This window comes from Pisolithus orientalis (assembly GCF_024613125.1).
Source record: "Pisolithus orientalis strain OTSU chromosome Unknown F5J12scaffold_11, whole genome shotgun sequence".
NCBI classification, from domain to species: Eukaryota; Fungi; Basidiomycota; class Agaricomycetes; order Boletales; family Pisolithaceae; genus Pisolithus; species Pisolithus orientalis.
This window is the reverse complement of record NW_026260792.1, coordinates 1,076,779-1,094,713: the sequence shown is the minus strand read 5'-3', so window position 1 is coordinate 1,094,713 and position 17,935 is coordinate 1,076,779. Positions and strand designations below refer to the sequence as shown.

At 46.1% G+C, this 17,935-nt stretch overlaps 6 protein-coding genes across 6 annotated transcripts; 5 read left to right on the top strand and 1 right to left on the bottom strand.

Moving 5' to 3' along the window:
- Window positions 1–927: 927 nt before the first annotated feature.
- On the top strand, window positions 928–4,192 carry F5J12DRAFT_936094 (uncharacterized protein; the record flags this gene model as incomplete). Its single annotated transcript, XM_051749629.1, has 12 exons — window positions 928–1,203; window positions 1,248–1,283; window positions 1,681–1,928; window positions 1,982–2,286; window positions 2,339–2,464; window positions 2,579–2,820; window positions 2,877–3,061; window positions 3,140–3,355; window positions 3,387–3,500; window positions 3,587–3,680; window positions 3,712–3,896; window positions 3,950–4,192. Exons 1-12 carry the CDS (start codon window positions 951–953, stop codon window positions 4,190–4,192), a joined length of 2,247 nt encoding a protein of 748 aa, XP_051600962.1. The 5' UTR covers window positions 928–950.
- A 485-nt stretch (window positions 4,193–4,677) lies between these two features.
- On the top strand, window positions 4,678–6,730 carry F5J12DRAFT_782327 (uncharacterized protein; the record flags this gene model as incomplete). The annotated part of the gene is made up of 13 exons (XM_051742713.1): window positions 4,678–4,720; window positions 4,768–4,852; window positions 4,895–4,938; window positions 4,993–5,070; window positions 5,122–5,489; window positions 5,521–5,603; window positions 5,679–5,733; window positions 5,783–5,805; window positions 5,870–6,188; window positions 6,242–6,343; window positions 6,382–6,561; window positions 6,593–6,670; window positions 6,698–6,730. The coding sequence occupies 13 exons, from the start codon at window positions 4,678–4,680 to the stop codon at window positions 6,728–6,730; spliced, it is 1,491 nt and encodes a 496-aa protein (XP_051600961.1).
- Window positions 6,731–9,850: 3,120 nt separating this feature from the next.
- On the bottom strand, window positions 9,851–11,236 carry F5J12DRAFT_920784 (uncharacterized protein; the record flags this gene model as incomplete). Its single annotated transcript, XM_051749274.1, has 9 exons — window positions 11,185–11,236; window positions 11,015–11,129; window positions 10,943–10,961; window positions 10,872–10,907; window positions 10,786–10,829; window positions 10,456–10,727; window positions 10,151–10,403; window positions 9,995–10,094; window positions 9,851–9,940 (listed from the first exon to the last, which is right to left on the bottom strand). The coding sequence occupies exons 1-9, from the start codon at window positions 11,207–11,209 to the stop codon at window positions 9,851–9,853; spliced, it is 954 nt and encodes a 317-aa protein (XP_051600960.1). The 5' UTR covers window positions 11,210–11,236.
- Window positions 11,237–13,999: 2,763 nt separating this feature from the next.
- Window positions 14,000–14,726, top strand: F5J12DRAFT_719492 (uncharacterized protein; the record flags this gene model as incomplete). The annotated part of the gene is made up of 3 exons (XM_051741173.1): window positions 14,000–14,421; window positions 14,469–14,507; window positions 14,573–14,726. Coding segments are annotated over 3 exons (615 nt in total), but the record flags the coding sequence as incomplete, so codon positions are not given.
- A 180-nt stretch (window positions 14,727–14,906) lies between these two features.
- Window positions 14,907–16,058, top strand: F5J12DRAFT_927066 (uncharacterized protein; the record flags this gene model as incomplete). Its single annotated transcript, XM_051749397.1, has 5 exons — window positions 14,907–14,989; window positions 15,038–15,171; window positions 15,250–15,286; window positions 15,336–15,469; window positions 15,648–16,058. 5 exons carry the CDS (start codon window positions 14,907–14,909, stop codon window positions 15,965–15,967), a joined length of 708 nt encoding a protein of 235 aa, XP_051600958.1. The 3' UTR covers window positions 15,968–16,058.
- A 395-nt stretch (window positions 16,059–16,453) lies between these two features.
- F5J12DRAFT_58277 (uncharacterized protein) lies at window positions 16,454–17,662 on the top strand. The gene has a single exon (XM_051740162.1). The coding sequence runs from the start codon at window positions 16,837–16,839 to the stop codon at window positions 17,500–17,502; it is 666 nt and encodes a 221-aa protein (XP_051600957.1). The 5' UTR covers window positions 16,454–16,836; the 3' UTR covers window positions 17,503–17,662.
- Window positions 17,663–17,935: the final 273 nt, after the last annotated feature.

The following is a 17,935-nucleotide window of genomic DNA, read 5'->3' as shown; positions in this document are numbered from 1 at the left end:
CCAAGAAGCCCTTGAAGGGACTTACTGAGTTGGGGGAGCACCTATTGGTGCCCAAGGCAGCAAGTGCAGCCTTGTGATGAGCCCCACTGGCTGAGGCAGATTCAGGATTGGTGGCAGCATGGCCACAGGGAGGTTGGAATTAAGTCTTTGTAGCCATGTCTAGGTGAAGATGTTAGACCCACACAAGTTGGAGTCTGAAATACTGTCAAGTCCAGGGTGTCCAGATTCAAGACTGGACCAGAGACCAATGCAGGCATGAGGCTGGGGGGTCAGGGAACAGAGGGGAGCAGAGGTTGGATGGTGGACTGTTTGGACTTAGCAACTGACAATGCAGTGCTATTCCCTTGTGTGGGTTGCAGTCCAAGTCTGAGGCTGAGACAGAGGATTTCAGAGGGGACTTATTCAATTTTAGACTGAGGAGATACAGACTGAGTAACTATGGGCTTACATGCTAGAGGTAACTATAGACTATAGTACAGAGACTGGTAATGGTGGTCTTGCAAAGATTGGTGAGATGATTGGTAAGAATAGTATTAGTAGGTCATGACAAAGATAATCAGAGACTGGGACAGAGATGAGGGCAAACCAGGGATGAGGCTGGGGCAGGCTCAACCAAAATGACACTTCATAGTAGCACTCCCAAGCAGTGCCACCCATGCTAGGCCACTTATGCATGAGAATCACTACAAATATCAATGCAACAGCAAATTTTGGAATTGCAATGAGATGTGCAACATGAGAGGAGTGTCAAAGTCACACTGAGGGGGCTTGACAGCCCAGAGTTTAGTATTTTCTTCAAAGTGTTTTACTTACAGCTATATCAGTTCAGGGAGTATGAGCTTTCACAAAGTATCAATGAATCATTGAGCAACAAAATGCTTACAGTCAATCAAAACAAATCCATAGGTTGACATATCATTGAGAAACTAGCAAGGGGAGATGCTGTCTCCATGTTGGGTATTGTACAGAGGCATCATGATGTCCCAGTTGGCTTGGGGGACATCACAGATGAATGGAACATGTTGGATATATTGAATAAGTCAGGCACTACATCCATCATATGGAATACCTTACTACAGCAAGGTGTGAAAGACCCCTCTGCCTACATCAAGGCCTACAGTGGCTCAAATAACTGTCCCAGTGTTTGTGCAATTTTGACTGATGGGAGTGTAGCATGTCAATGCTTAAGAACTGATCCAAATGGTTAGTGTGGGGGGTGAAGCCCATGGTCTGGGCTTTCTAACAAGTCATGGGTGATGATGGCCAGGTGAAAACTGGTGGAGGTATGTCCCATTTGGTGTGGTGACTCATTGGGACAGTTTTTTGAGTTTGAACCCAGTCTGCATAGTTTTGAGTTTAACAAAGTTTAAAATGCTGTGGGTTGGTTACTAATGCTTACATAATATATCACATGGTCTATTAAATGATTTGTAAGTATACAAACAATGCCAAACATTGAATTGTAACCATTAAGGCTCCCTCTTGTACCACAACTCATGAAACCACCCTCCTGGTCCATCTGGGCCATTTGCTCAGGGAAATCTCCTTAAATGTTGGTGTCCACTACAGTAATGTCATTAGGGTATACTCACAACACTATCAAACCCTTATAAAATCTGCTGTCAGTCATTCCTTCACTGTGTCCCCCACCTATGCCTGATGTGTCCTGCAACTAATCAGATGCCTGGGATCAGACAGAAAGAGATGATGCTGATGGTGGGCAAGACATAGAACCATCAGATGTGGGGGAAAGGGAGGAAGAAAGGTTTGAAGTGGAAGAGTTGGAGATCCTTGGGCACCAACACCAGGAATGGAGGCAAGCAGGGAAGAAGAAGAAGCCTGCAGTTCTGCTATCCATATGGGAGGAGATGCAGCAATTGGACAGGAACAAGGAGTTGAGAGGGAGCAAAGTCCAGACCAAGTGCAACGTATGCTCTAAAAGTTCTGATTCAGATGCTCACAATTCAAAGCACCCTTGTAGCTAATACAAGATTGGTTGAAAAAGCCCCTCTGGTCAAAGAAGCCCCACATTACCCTTAGATCCAGTTACAAATACTCTGTGCAGGCAGTGGTCTGTGAATTGTACCAAGAGCAAATACAGGAGAAGCTTGCAAAAATGAAAGTAGAAGAAGGCAATACCCATGGAAGCAAGCAGATCCAACAGTATCAGAATGCATTGATGGCTTTTATTCAGGACGACCTGACAGAGGAACAATTGGCTGCAGCTGAAGATATAGTAGAAAGGTGGAATGGGCAGGAAGGCCCTGTGCCAGAGACAAAAGCAAGGTGCGATTGTATGAGGTCAACTTCCCAGTCTTCAATTTATCCTGGTTCCCAGGAATGCAGCCAAGTATGGGTACAAGTATGTCCAAAACTTTGCGATGGAGATGTGGAGGTATTGCAGAATGTGCATAGTGTGTATGGCTGGGTGGAAAAATGAGGAGGGAACTATACAGGCATGCACGTGAGTCCACCATATTCTCCTCTAGGCCTAGGTAAGACTCATGCAATGACAGTATGGACTTCAATAACAAAATTGTGGATGGAATCCCCTTCAATGATGTCTGCACACTGGAAGGAAGCTGGCAAGAGTGCCTTGGGAAACATTTGAGGAACCAGGAACACCACCTGAGCATGATGGCAAGTCAAGTCCCAAATGTGCTCAGAAAAAGACAGTGGCCAATGCAATGAGGACTGGCAAGGTTGACTCTGTGAAATTGGTGAAAAATGCTGATGGAGAGATTTGGATAGGAGAAATCACAGGCCTTAGCCAGGACCAACTACAAAAAATGGTTCATGGATTTGTGACTGCTCACTACTGTGAGTGGCCAGAGTATTTGGTGTCCCCAATCTCTGATGAGTGCTATTGGGATTAGCATGTGGAAATCCCTCATCAGCAGTGCCATTCAAGAATTTTGGTCATCATCAAGCAGAAATGATAGCAGCCTGCCATCTTCCTGAAGGATTTGCCTTTGACTGCAACCCAAGTCACATGTGGATGACAACAGCTACCCAGCTGCTGTCCTTTTGGTGCAAGCAACAGGAATCCCATCCAAATGATGTGTTTGGATTTCAGAAATGGATTGATTGATCTGGCGAGCTGCAGCCACTGGTGGATAGAACTTTGGCACCCCTACAGGTTGTGAGGCAGTGGAAATACCAAAAAACACCTGCCCCCAAATGCAAAAAGAATCCCAGAAGGAAAAATGTCAAGGGCAAGGGTAAAGCACAGGAAGAGGGAGTGGCAGATGATAGCATGGATGATAGCACAGATGACAGTGCAGATGACAGTTTGGATGATCACAGTGAGGCTGAGGCAAGCAATGTTGGAACAGATGGTCCCTCCACTAAAAAGGTGCACCATGTGTGATTTTCATGTGTGACAGATCAGCACTAATGTGATTCTGGTCTTCAGGTATCTGGCAGGAGGTAAAACCATGCCAAGACACCATTCTCTTCTTGTTCCTGCTCAAATCCCCCACCAGCTGATGGTTCCCATAGTGAGCAGCTCTCTGCACCTCCAGCCCATGCAAAGACCCCAGTGCATCATCCATGAAATAAAGCACTAACTGACTATAATGGGCAGGAAAGCAATGGCCATGATTCCAATGATGAAGCTGATGAAGACACTTATTTGCCCACCCTATCCAATTCAAAGAAAACAGCAACATCCCTGAATAGTGAGCTCCCCACTGTAACTTGTATTCACAGCAAACCCTGATCTGCACTCAGGGAATGAGTACACAACTGAACTACAGGACCACTCAGAATACACAGATGAAGATGGATTGGAGAGCATTCCTTTCACTGACCACCCAACTGAGGAGGGGTCAACAAGCAGAAAAAAAGGTGGAAAGCTGAAATCTGCCCTGAAGTGCACACACCAGGCAAGTTCAGTCATGTTGAATCAGCTGTTATGGCTAACAAGTTTGCACTGTATATTAAGCAGGCTCTGTCAGAATCTAGTGAGCCAGACATGAATCAACATTCACCTGGGGCCAAATACTCATCCAAGTCCAACCATAATGGATCTGTGACCACCAATGCAGCATCCACAAATGTGAAACAGGGGGTCCCTGGGAGCACCTGGAAGTCACCTTGTGTCAGAAAGGCCCCTGCAAGGCCAGATGCAGATGTTCCATCTCCTGATGCAAAGAGATTGTGCAAGCAAACAGGCAGCAATCAGAAGTAGAAGTAGTTGTTGAATCCCTCAAACAGTCAGAGCAGAAACCTTTTTTGGAACTTGTGTATGGTCTATAGAGGGCTTAGCCTAGTGTGACACATTAGAATACAATTGTATGGCATGTACAGTAGCTCATGACACATGTGGTGGTTGTGAGAGGTGTCTTTGATATCAGAGAGAGGGATAGTTAAGCAGGATGGTTGAGTATGACAATTGAGTGGAGAGCTGAGCAGGGACAGGTCCTACATATTGGCCATGTGGAAGCGACTGGTAGCTATCTATGTAGGGAGATATTTCTGCTCATCTCCCATGTATTGCTGTTACCCAAAATTTGGCTCCATCTGCCATTGTCCAACCTTGCTGAACCAAATATGGCTGTGTCTGCCATTGTCCAACCTTGCTTCCCACAGTGTGAATGATATTCTCACCATTGTTCCTACAAGTTTAAATCTTGATTGATCATCGACCTATCAGTGAACCCATCATCATCAAATATGTCTGCCAAACAGTCCTGCCAAGTTTGTTTCCATTGTCAAGGTGAGGTTGTCTTCATTGTTGGATCCAGTGACCTAAGCCATCCACAGCTAATGTAAGACCAATTGAGCCAAGGCAATCTAGCTCCTGCAGTGAAGCAGTCCAAAAATCTGGAGGAGATGCTAGTACAACTGTGTGAGTTGTGCAAGAGCCAACCCCTCCACCAATTGTCTCAAGTGGAAGGGCAGATATGGCAGGGTCAAACATGGATATCACAGCTGGTGAGTGAACATGATTTCTCTCCAAGCTAAACAACAAACATTCTTTCGCTATAGATTCATGCAAAAGCTTGGTGGATCAGTTCCTGCAGGAAAGGGAGCCAACTGCTCTGGCAGAGGGTGGAATCATGGCTGGTGAGTTGGCATGATTGCCCTTCCAAGCTAACAAACAAACTAATTTTCTAGTAATAGATCCACAAGACAACTTGATGAATCAGTTCCTGAATGAATGGGAACCAACTGCTCCCCCAGCAGATGGTATGAACATGGATCTACTCAAGCAATTGCTGAATGTGCAGGAACCATCAGCACCGCCAGTCATGCATGAGAAATTAAACAGGATGGACATGGGTCTTCAACACCTGCACAAGATGTTACTATGCAAGGTTGATTTTCTGGCAGACTTGCAGAATGTGCAGGAACCATCTCCTCTGCCCATCACCTGCAAATCATCAAATCTGAGGGACCAATCTCCTCAACCTGATTCTCTGACTAACCTGCTTGCTCAATTGCAGGATATGAGGGAACCAACGCCTCCCCCACTCGTTTCAAATGTACCCATCAAATCTTTTGACTTGGCAGCAGATGAGGACAATGGCCAAACCATTTGACTTTTGGCATGCCCAAACGATCAGAGATGAGGGATCTTTTCATGGAAATATGCAATGGTGAGCATTTATTTGGTTCTATTCATGTGATCAGTGATATCCATTGATTATGTAGGTGAACTTCCATCCACACAGCAATCTCTTCAAATGGAACAATGGGGATTGGCACCTGTTCCATGATGCAATCAAGGTATGGGCATGAGCTTAATCTGATACACCTTTGACATTGATAATTTTAGTCCTGTGCACCTTACATGCCACAGTATCTCACTATCATGGAAACACCACTCCCAGTGACATGCCATGTTCAATCCCACCCTCAATAGGCACCTTGTGTGGGCTGCAAATGCCATTGCAAGAGAATTGGGCACAGCTGCAAGGGACCAGTATGGTGCAGCCTCTCAGGGCCTTCAACTTGTCAATATGCTTGATTTGATGGAAGTCATTTGTTATCCACATTCCACCTTTGAAAATTGTCCTGAGCCATTCATCACCAGCCAATCACACCCATCTCACCAGTCTGTGGTAGAGATGGGTATCCTCTACTTGGCATGCCAGATCAAGGTGGCCTCTGTACATCTGAAGCAGACTGCCAATATTGCAGGATGGCCTGTGCATTGGTTTGCAAACCTAGCAATGGACTTGGTAGGTTTTACATCAATTTTTCACAATGTGGGACTGATACATAATTCCTTCAGAATCAGCTTAATAGCTTGATTCTGGTGACAGTGTTGCATGCCAGTTATACTCCTCCCCTCCCAGTGTGCTACCATGTGTACCTCAGACACCAAGATGATGAGGTTAGCTTCTGCGATCAAATGCAGCTAATTCCCCTTAGTGCACATTTAGCATAATCAACAATATCAGCACCATCATCCTGCATTGGACCCCACATGCAGCTGATCCCAATTCTGGCTTTGCATTCCCTTGGTGGCTATATTGTTCTGAGGAATATGCAGTGGATTCCCAAAGATTGCAAGGCAAGGGATTGTTTTCCACAGCCTGGGATTTTTTTAAGGTATGCTGCTTATTCTTGTCACTGCAAATAGTTGATGATGGCCCAGGGTTTATGGCCATTGCCTGAGGCACCAATTGCAGACTGTCTCGATGGCCATATCGAGGAGCAGGTAAACTACTGCATCAAAAATATTCAGAAATATGCCAATGTTGTCAATGGTCAGGGTTGACAAATTGACCATTTCTACACTAGGTGGTGGGCATTGCACAGGTTGTTGGGCATGCTGCTTCAATAGTTTACATGTTTTTGGCTGTGGAGTTGGTTGAATATACATTGCTGTAAATGTCGATCATTTATGAGATGCCACCCATTTGCATGATGTCTGAACCCCTACCCATCCATGCAATGTCTGACAATCTGCCCATCTGCATGATGGCCTGAGCAGGTTTATTATTTTTGCAGTTTATGATGCACACCCTTTAGCTCTGAGTACCTGCCCAATCTATGATGTCAAAGCACCTGCCCATTTGCAAAATCTTGGCAACACCACCCATCCAAAGTTCAAGAGCCAGCATATCCTAATAAAATACAAGATCTGCATCACCTACTAAATCTTACATTAAATTTTACAGCTTCAAATCAACAGTTGTCCAGTTGCAACTGGTCTAGGTAGTAGGTCATCCATCCATGGTGATTGACACATAGGAATGTGCACCAACTGATGTACATTGGCATGCATGTAGTATGCCAGGCATGCTCTGTCACCGTCTACAGCTCCCACCCCATGCTCCAGTGCTGAACCTGGAAATGCAATGATCATCCCTGGGTTGTAGTGCAGCTGCAGATTCAACATTGGAATGACAAAATCCGAGGGCAGGTAGTCACCCATGGTTACCAGCATGTCATACCATGGATCCCGTCCATCGATATCCCTGTGGTAACAAGTTGCCTGATTCACCATCATGGACATGCTGCTATATGTGGAGCTCCATATTGGCAGTATGGAGCTCATATCTGAATCCACCTGCTGTTCTGCCTGTTTGCCAAGGCAGATCAATGCTTCCCTGCCATCTGCATACATTCATGGATGGATGACATGCAGGATCACAGATAACAGGGCATTGGTGTCAGACATTTGGTTGACCCATTCCCTTGTAGAAGTGTTTTCTGTCCTGGATTTGAGCAGCTGTGAGGCTTCTGGGAAGCCATTTTGGGGCTTCAAGACAGATGAGTGCTTTATTCACAAGGAAAGAAATGATCACCCACCCCATGACCCTGTTGAAACCATGCCAGTGACAGGTTGATGGTGCCTTTCAACTCAGCATTATCACAGAAATATGACTTGTTTGTCCACCATGCCTGTGGGAAAGCCTTTATGCTCTCCTGCAGTGGTTCCCTCAGAAGATGAAGGCAGTTCCATATGTCAGCCTGCCATTGCATTAAGTCAGTGGAATATGAGATTCTGCATTCCCTTACCCTTCTTTTTGGGCTGAGAGCATCCAGCAAATACCAAATATGGATGGTGTTTGAGTCAGTCACCAGAATGGACAGCTCAGTCACTTCTGTGTATCTCTCAGCAGCTTCTGCATTGCAGGTTTTTCCACCCTGATTTTTCCCAACATTGACTGTGGAAAGATGAAAACTTCCATCACACCATTATGATGGACTTACTTGGGTGATGATAGGCCTGTGAGATTACTGATGATATGTGATCTGCTTCACATAACACCAGAAATGGAATTGATATATCTGGAAGGGTGCGAGGTCCACTGAATACCTCCTCTTGAAATCTGGCTTTCATGTATGATGCAATGCAGTCTGTTAGTCCCATTCACCATCTGTGGGTGGTTTTAGATGTGTCTTGTGTAGTATTCATGCTTGGGGTGGATGAGGTCGGAGTTGTATAGTGGGTGAGCTGCTTGCAGCTTGTTGGAAAATTACAGCATGTCAGGATGCTTGCCTCAATATTTTGCTGTGATCTGATCAATACATTGTGACACTATATGTGCTATTGGTGTTGGGCCTGTCTTATGTTGTGACAGGGGTGGATCTTACTAGACAGACCCATCCTTGTTTTATGGCAATATAAAAGATATTACTGAAGGGCCCATCCATACATTATGACCATATAAATAATACTGCTAAAGGGCCCGTCCTTATGTTGTGACCACATAAATGATACTGCTGAAGGGCCCTTCCATATGTTGTGACACTGTAAATGATATTACTAATGGGCCTGTCTTTATGTTGTGACAGGCATACATGTTGCTATTGATGGGCCTGTCCATGTGTTGTGACCGTGTAATTGATATTACTGACAGGCCCATCTATGTGTTGTGACACTGTAAATGATATTACTGATGGGCCTGTCTTTATGTTGCAACAGGCATACATGTTGCTATTGACAGGCCCGTCCATGTGTTGTGACTGTGTGATTGATATTACTGATGAGCCTGTCTATGTGTTGTGACACTGTAAATGATATTACTGATGGGTCCATCTTTATGTTGTGGCAGGGATGCATCTTACTAGATGGGCCCATCTATGTGTTGTGACACTGTCAATGATATTACTGATGGGCCCATCCTTATGTTGTGACAGGCATACATCTTGCTATGGATGGGCCTGTCTAGATGTTGTGACACCATAAATGATATTACTCCCAGGCCTGTCCATATGTTGCCAACTCTGTAATCTATCATAGATGGGCCCCTCTTTATGTTGTGACCCTATAAAGCATATGATGGGCAGGTCTGTCCATATGTTGCAACCTTCTTCATGATACAATAGGCAGGCCCATCCATGTCTTACAGTAGCTTAGCATACTTACTTGGTCATGGGCCTGTCTATATGTTGCAGCATCCTTACCCTCCACAGGCCCTCCCATATGTTGTGGAATTGCATTTACAGGCCCATACATATGTTGCTCTCACTATAGGCCCTCAGGCCTGTCCATGTGTCATGGCTAATCTATTTAGACAGGCCCATCATGGGGTCTATATAAGTGTTGGCATTTTGGCACACAGGCTACCTATATGTTGTGACTAAATGGACTACATGGGGTCATGAGTCATCCACATTGATGTCTATGGGCAGTGAATCTAAAACAGGCAGCAAAAGTGTGTGATTCTGAAGCACATGCAGGAGGTTGAGGTAAATGTCCCAAACACTCGAGTGAGTGATGGCTGGATGTCCAAGGCAGTGATAGCACTCTTCTATGTGTCCATTCAATGGACATGGTACTAAATCAAACACAGGGTGGCCTGTTTTGAGGTATAGTTTGCAAACTTGAGTCAATGCAGCCTTGTTGACCATGAACTACAAGCAGAGTTAGTTGATGGACCTCATACTACATGTGTAACAAACTCACCTTGAAATCTATCGCACCATAGTCCTGTGGAGAGTGAAACATTAATTCAGGAACACCATGAGGGAGTACCTATAAGCAGTGTCAATTGACATGCTGAGCAACTTAGAAGTAAGCAGCAGTTACCTTGTGACAATCATGCTGTTTTATAGTGTAATTGACATGCTCACAATAACCATTGAGTTCTTCTTGAAGCCAGGGTATAAAAATCCACCAAAAAATCATACTGAGTATAACAATGTCAGTAATCAAAACTTCATGATGATACATGCTAAGACTTACCACTGGAGTGTATTATCGATGTCATACCAGCCTTGATGAACCCCATATTCCAGTAGTGATTTGAAACTGGGAGTAAAATGCCTACAAAGTTGAGACCACATGATTTCTGGTTTGATATTTTTCCTGGAACACATCCACCAATGTTGAAGTGTCCCTTCGAGGGCAGGGTCATGCCACTGGCACAGCATAGTTTGTGCATTTGCGATACCAAAATTTTCAGACCCAGGATCGCTCTGAGTGACAAGGGGAATGACTACAAGTCGTCGGTGAGTGTGCTCAACTGTGAAGGCTGCAAATATATGTACATCCAAGTTCCTCAACCACATCAAGGTAATAAGTGAGAATGAGCTGCAGGTTTCTATTGGAATGCCAGACACGAATCCACAGAATCTTCCCAGAAAACAGTTCTATGCTGGTGTGCAAGGCAAGGCCAAATTTGTTCCATTTATCATGTTGATCAACCACCCATATATCATTGACACCAGCTGCCCAGAAACGACGACACTGGAGATGGCATGCCTTGCGATGGCAAATGAGGTGTGGTTCATAGGTGGCAAAATACTCTCGAATTACACTCCTGCAAAAATGTGAATAAGGTTGATTGCTCAAGAACTGAGCATTATGCATGTCCACACCTAGATACACTCATGTTCCTCTCATGGTGCAACAGACTGATCATCTCATGAGCACCCGCATTGGGGTACATCGCTCACAATTCAACCATTACATCCCAAATAGAGTCAGCAGTATGGCCTTGCTCACGAGTATGAATCAGCCCATCTGCTTGCAGACCACGATAAACTTCGTCAGGCTGAGATACTGGTTGTAAGTCAATGGGAAAATCTCCATTGATCCAACACTCACCCAATACCATATTCATTTGTATTGATAACCTTATGAAGCTCTGCCACTATTTGCCTGTCAGTGAGATGAGCCTTCCACATCTGCATGATGTGCGGTTCAACATCGTCCAGAGGTGCTACATATTATAAGAGAGTCAAGGACCACACTACTGAGCTAAGTCTCTTACTTACGTGTTGGTTTGTTTTGATTAGGCATTGAGCTTCATCAGTCAGTGAGAACTGCACAGGCAGTTGATGGCAGCTGCTGTCAACTTATATGATGGAGATTGGAGTGGTAATGGAGGGGTTCTGTGTGTAATGTGAGGTGTATGTATGGCCAAATATGTGTCAGGTGGGCAACATGTGAGGTCCTGTGAGGCCTTGACATGGAGACACACAGAGAATTGTACTCTGGATAAGTCAAAGAACATCACCATCGCCCTCTATTCTCCAGTTAACTTCCCTCACCATGCTCATTGCAAACTCATGTTGCTGTCCATTCTGATCTTCACAAGCATTCATCAACCCACTATGTATTGGTAAGTCTGCTACGCTGCCCTATTGTGTCAGAAGCCAATGGAATCATGTCAGGACTATGATTGAAGTCTCTGCCACCTTCCACCTGTGCTGCTACTTCCACATCGATGGCAGGTGGTAAGTACACACCACCCATGCACATAGGCAGGAGTTTCACTATTACGAAGGCTGCGGGTACTGCCCTATTATGTCAGAAGCCAATGGAACCATGCCTGGACTACAATTCAGGTCTCTGCCACCTTCCACATGTGCTACTTCCTTCACATTGATGGCAGGCAGTAAGTACACACCACCCATGAATGTAGGCTAGAGTTTCACTATTTATGAAGGCTGTGGGTCATGCCCTCATGTCAACTGACCGGCAGTGGCAGGAATCCTATCAGGTCTGAGGTGATTCATGCTCGAAGGTCATGAATACTAGTCCAAGGTGTCTCACTCTCTGAAGAGTGCCAGCTAGTATGGATCATTGTATGGATTTGTGAGCATATAAAAGCCTTTCACTGCCATGGTGTTGTCAGTCAGGTTTTCATGGCCGACCTCCCTGAAGTCTCCACCCAGTTCACTGAAGATGTGTTTGCCAAGCAAGACCGCTACTGTGAAAGACCAAAATGTCAGGCATTGATATGTCAGGGTGAACCCCAATATTATATTGCTACAATCGAACCAGGTCAAAGTGGGCAATGGGTTTGCTCGTCCTGTAATCTCCATTACTTGCACAAGTTGTCAACTACAGTTCACAAGACAGGTACATGGAAACCCTTTTGGTGTTTAATCGCAAACTTATGTGTTATTAGCTGCTGGGGAACACAATTCTTCGAATCCTAATGCTCTGCCCAACCCTCTCAAAATCCAATGATCAGTCAATGCTGCCCAGCATAGTTGTAGGTTATGGGAATGTTTATTCCATAGCATCCTCTGACTGAATCATCAGTATCAATCAACCTGCCCCATGTTGTGGCTGTCTCCTGCAGCCCAGAGGTGGCAGCCCCTTCTGCATGGTGTGGAGATCACACACCATCTCGATTTGCTCATCCTTCACAGTGGCCAGTACCAGGGCATGGTTCTCAGACAGCGGGTGCAAGTAGGATAGCACACACAAGCATGCCGACAATGCTACCACCTTGTGCTGGTCATACATCTCATCATGACCACTACACTGAAGAATACAATCACTGGGCTAGATGGACATACACCTCCCCACCAGCAGAAACTATATCACTCAAGCTATTGGTGCATTATGAAGGCGGTGCAAGGCATGGATGCAACCAAAGCAATCCATTCAGTGTAAGTGCTCACTCCCACAAACTTATACAAACTCATTTCACTATACAGAATATATGTGAAGGAAAGAAAGATATTGATGCCCTCATCCCTGCCCATGACCTTGTGCCAATTGCACTTGATACAATAATCCCTAAAGTGAAGATGTTCTGTCTGACGTTTGCATGGCATTTTGACAAGTTTGTGGTCTGAGACACAGACTGGGTCGATCTTGGGGCACACCAGGACCCTGGCCCATACTTTTATTCTCAGTGCTTCCAGGCTGCATGGAGGAACCTGAAGGCCATGGGTTTTAAGTCTAAACAATTCATGTTATATGTAGTTGTTCCTGCTCCTCAATGGATTGAATATGAGGCATTTATGGAATCTGGGGCTACAACTTCCAAGGACTTGACTACAGTCGTCATCTCAAGTGACAAAGGAGATGAAGTACCACCAACCAGATCTGCATTTGCACCCTCCACATCCACCAGCAATGTGGCACCTACATCTTTCCATGGGCGGGTTGCTCCTACCATGTTCATGCCATCATGTATAGCTTCACAAATTGCATGCCCTACTCCCAAAGCCACCGAACCCATCGGCGATATCACCACACTGTCTAGCACCAACAGAGCTGCTGCAACAAACCCTGTTGCAAAACAGACCATCGTTAGTCCATCACCTGCCACCATGTCACCGCCCAGGAAAATACCTGCCCTGACTCCATTCATGTCTCCTAGCCAGGACAACCTAAGAGAGGCACTGAAATCTGGTGGATCGTCTGAGCTCAATGTCAACAAGGGTAAGGGATTTTCAAGTCTTCAATGCATGAAATCACTAACAGCAATTCGTAGTTCTAACAGAGGCATTCGAAATGATACAGTATTATCCCATCCCTACACGTCCACTCGCTGTCATCTTGGATAATCCTCAATTTCGTTCATTTAATATTGACCTATTGGAGTCCTATACAGGCAGGTTGAATATGGACAATTTTCCTAAGTCATTTATTGGCATGGGCAGATTCAAGACTGCTCAATCTGGTTTGTTAATGCTTACCCCACCTTCTCCTTCCGGCCTAGGTTCAAACCCACATGACAATGTCATGGTGAAGCGGCCATTTCTCAGGCCACCCACCCACCCTCCTGCATCTAATTCCACTACCCCTCTTAGAGGTGAGGACGCTTAGTGGTGAATCATACACTTTTCCTTGGGCGATGAACTGCCAAAGCTACATTGTGAAGTGAACACTCTATATTGGGCCAAGGCACTTCTTACGATGACATACAACTTCATAGACAATGTGATTGCATCTGCCACCTCTCCCCCACCATTTGATATTCCACACCTTCGCTTTGTGGAAGCTGGTTTGGCCCTAGCACATTCCCAAATCTCCAAAGGTCCTGTGAAGCCCAAGTTCAGTGGCATGTTATGTGGCGTTTACCTCCTTGAAGAGAAAATTGAGGGTGGTAACAGAGCATTCACTAAGTACATTCATAACATGGACTACGAGCCGATGATGTCCGCAGGAATGAATGGATATGACATTGCGGAGTTTCTTGTGTTTACTCAACACATCCAGTATTGCAAGACTGGAGGTCTTGTCATCATATTGGACTACCATGGCAAGTAAAATCCACATTTCATATGCCCTTACTAACCACATTCACAGGGAGTCGCATGTTGCTCACAGACCCTCAGATTTTGACAGACCCGTTGGTCTTCTCTTCCTCTTGTCCACGGTCGCTAGTTCTCACACTTTGGATAGCTCGGTTGGCAGTGGAGCAGATGTTTTTAGCGAAGGAAATCTTGAGTCCACTGTTGCTTTGTTTGAGAAGCACCACAAGTGTAATCGGTTCTGCAAGTGGCCTGGGTTTGGCTTAAAGCAGTTTGGGTCCCCGGTGACGAGTGGCCATGAATCATCCGCTTTGTAACTTCTTCTGTTACCTCCATTTTCTGTCCGCATCTGTACTTCTTGGTTCGTTGTGAATGCCGCGTTATCACTCGTAGCAATGCTCTTTCCCCCCCCCCAAAAAAAAAAAAACTATGTACAGTATGGTTACTTTGCATATAAATTGCGGGCCTAAAAGTGAGCTTGTATTCCAGCATGTGCCATGAGTGCGCTTCCAGTCACTGAGGCTCGTTTGGAATACTTGGTCATCATCGGAGGTGATAGGCCTGGCATACACCACACATGGTAAGTGTCTGATTAAGTAATACCACGCGTACTCACCAAGTGCGCAAGGCCCACACTGTGTTGCGGACATTCCTCTCCACCGCTTCCAGTGGTCATCCAGTGCTTATCGTCATCGGAGGCTAAGATGGTAGATGAGCAATTACAGTCTATCTTGCACCCAGCCCCACACAATCCACATTCGAGTGAGCTTTTGAAGCTTCTTGGCTGATCAGATGTTGTATGCAAGTTGTTCTCTGACCATACTGGAAAATTCTACCCAGTCGTCGTTGGAAACCGTATAGGCATACACCGTACAAAGTGAGTCATTTTTACCTGCATTTTGTCACGTTGACATGCATATCTACAGGGAATCTGCGATAAGTGCTCTCCGAGGTTTCCTCTTTCCATGCTGGGGAGAGACATCTATGTTTCGGGATGCACTAGCGTTCATGATTGCCAAGGGCATTGATGATCTTCTATCAGAAGTTCAAGGGTATAAAGGTAACAGCTCTTATTCTGATTCCTTCCACATGTCTAACTTCGCATCAGGTGTCCTCTGCACTACTCCTCCCCTTCCTGCTCCAACTCCTGCCCCCCCCTGTTGTGTTAAGTATGAGTCAAAAGGATGCTGGTATTTTTTTTTCTTCTGCTTTGCAAGTAACCCGCTCACTTATTTTAGGTAGTGGCCCTAACATGGTATGGGCTGGTGACGTCAAGCCCTCCCCTATCATCTATAGCTATGTGCGCAACTTGCACGGTGTCATAGAAAGTCGATTCTATCAGTCAGATTGTGTTCCCCCTCCTAAGCCTGCCGCTGAGGTTCTCGGAGTCCACACACTAAAGTATTTACAGGCTCATGGTTACGTTCAGTCAGCCGTCGCGAGTATTGTGGAACTCTACTTAACCTCACACACTGAGCAGGATTTTGCTCTCGCGCTTGCACGGCTTGGCCTCCCTCTTGCAGAAGGGTTCTTTTTGTGGTACCTGTTTAATTTGTAGTCTCATCGTTATGCAACTTAAAGGGGATTGGTGGTTTGCATTTTCGTACTGCAATGTTTGTTGAATGCGCCTCTGGCATCTGTACTCCCGCATGTCCAACATTCGCGCTACTGCACGTCCGTCATCTGCCTTACCGCAGGTCCGTCATCTGCGCTACTGCACGTCCAAGTTCTGCGTGACTGCGTGACCAACGACTGCACTACCGCAGTGTCTGGTGTCCCCCTGCTGACAGAACTTCGAAACTTCGAAAAACGTACCGCACGTTCGACATCGGCACAAAAATCACCTGCCAAACAAAGCGCGGTTGTCCGGCTTTCCATAAGGCTTAGCTTCCCATGGAACCTACATTACCTTCTCTGCGGAAACGAGGTTCTGTCAGTACAATGGCTGGATCATGCAAGGCAGCAGATATCCTTTCACACGTAGGTTTTGGTGAGTCCACAAGACACTGTTGACTGTCCCAGCTGCTTACGTGCAAAACCAACAGCGGCATGCTACACATAGCAGTTCACTTTTTGCGGTCAAGAATTTTCAACGTGCCCGGTGGACATTGCAGAAGATACGGCCGACAAACTGGGACCGTCGAACGCGAGGCTTTCGATATGCGCGAGTCTGTTCAGTGCGATCTTGTTGTTGTTGCCAAGTCTACTCCAACCTCACTCACGATTCCACGAAATTCGTCACTGGTACAGCGATCACTCGCCTCCTCCCTAGCTCTGGATTTCCCATGAGAGGAGCCGAGCCTACGGCTTATGCACCCTAAATGACCTCTCCTCGAAAGTACTCCTCGAGAGCCTTCTTCCCCCTATGCTAATACCTATTTAGGTTTGACTCAAAGTCCAGTCTCGCACTGTCTCGTTATTTGACAGATGGCTAACAATTCGACTTCTAGCAATACTTGTCCTCCCCATGGCTCTGCGCGTTATCCTGTCTATCCAGGTCCGGTTCGAGAAGCTATGAACAGCTCTTGTGACAGTTTGTCTCCGTATGCTCGCCGGCAGAGAGAGTATCAGGTGGCTCACATAGGTGTTGGGAGTTCTGCTGTGGTGGAACCAGCCACCTCGCCTACACATCTCGTGCCAGCCCAACACAGCCTACTGTCACCCACGAACGCTCAACTTGGTTTTCCTTCCACAATATCTCCTCCTGAGATAGCCTGTAATTTCCCACCGTCCGGTGTCCGTTCGACTTTGTGTGCAAGCCCTGATAATGGTTTGCCTCGTAGCAGCAGCGACGCATGGCTTCATGATTCTTGGCCCCCCAATGCTCCGTCTATTCCCACAACACCCCCATGCTTCCACGGCTCCCGCTCCTCTATGCCGCAGTCGCTCGTATATTCCGCCGCTTCAGCTTACCACACACAGCAAACTGTATGCGTCCGCACGTCTCATACTTCCGTCGGATTGTTACCTGTCAGCCCCGCTGTCCCAGCTTTTCCAATCCCAGGCCGGGTTCCACACTCGGTGCAGGCCCCTCCTTCCCGAAAAAGTTCTGACCTGAGTGGAGCTTCCATTCCTTCTTCATCCTACTGTTGACCTGGATTCTGTGGTGGAAGCACGGGGATCGGAATTTCCTCACCCATAATCGGCCTACCTATGAGAAACCTTTCTGCGACAGCGGAATCTAAGCGGAACAGCTCAGATGGGCCACGAGCCTCCAAATCGTACTCTGCATCGCCCATTGGGAAGTCTACAGGCAGGAAAAGCAAGTGTAAAGGAAAGGCGGCGAGATCAGTGTGCAGCATATGCAACAAGACCTTTGCCAGGCCTGAGGGCTTGAAAAGGCATGCAAACAGAATTCATGGTGAAGACCAAACCAGTAAGTGACATATTTGGTAAGGACTATTTCATCAAGTTCACCGTGGATCTACTGTGTTTGCGCTGTAGAACCCAGGAGGCCAGAGCCTAGTGCCAATTCGAATACTTCCTAGGTGGCCTCGTCTGTGTCCAGCGCTCCAAGATATCACCA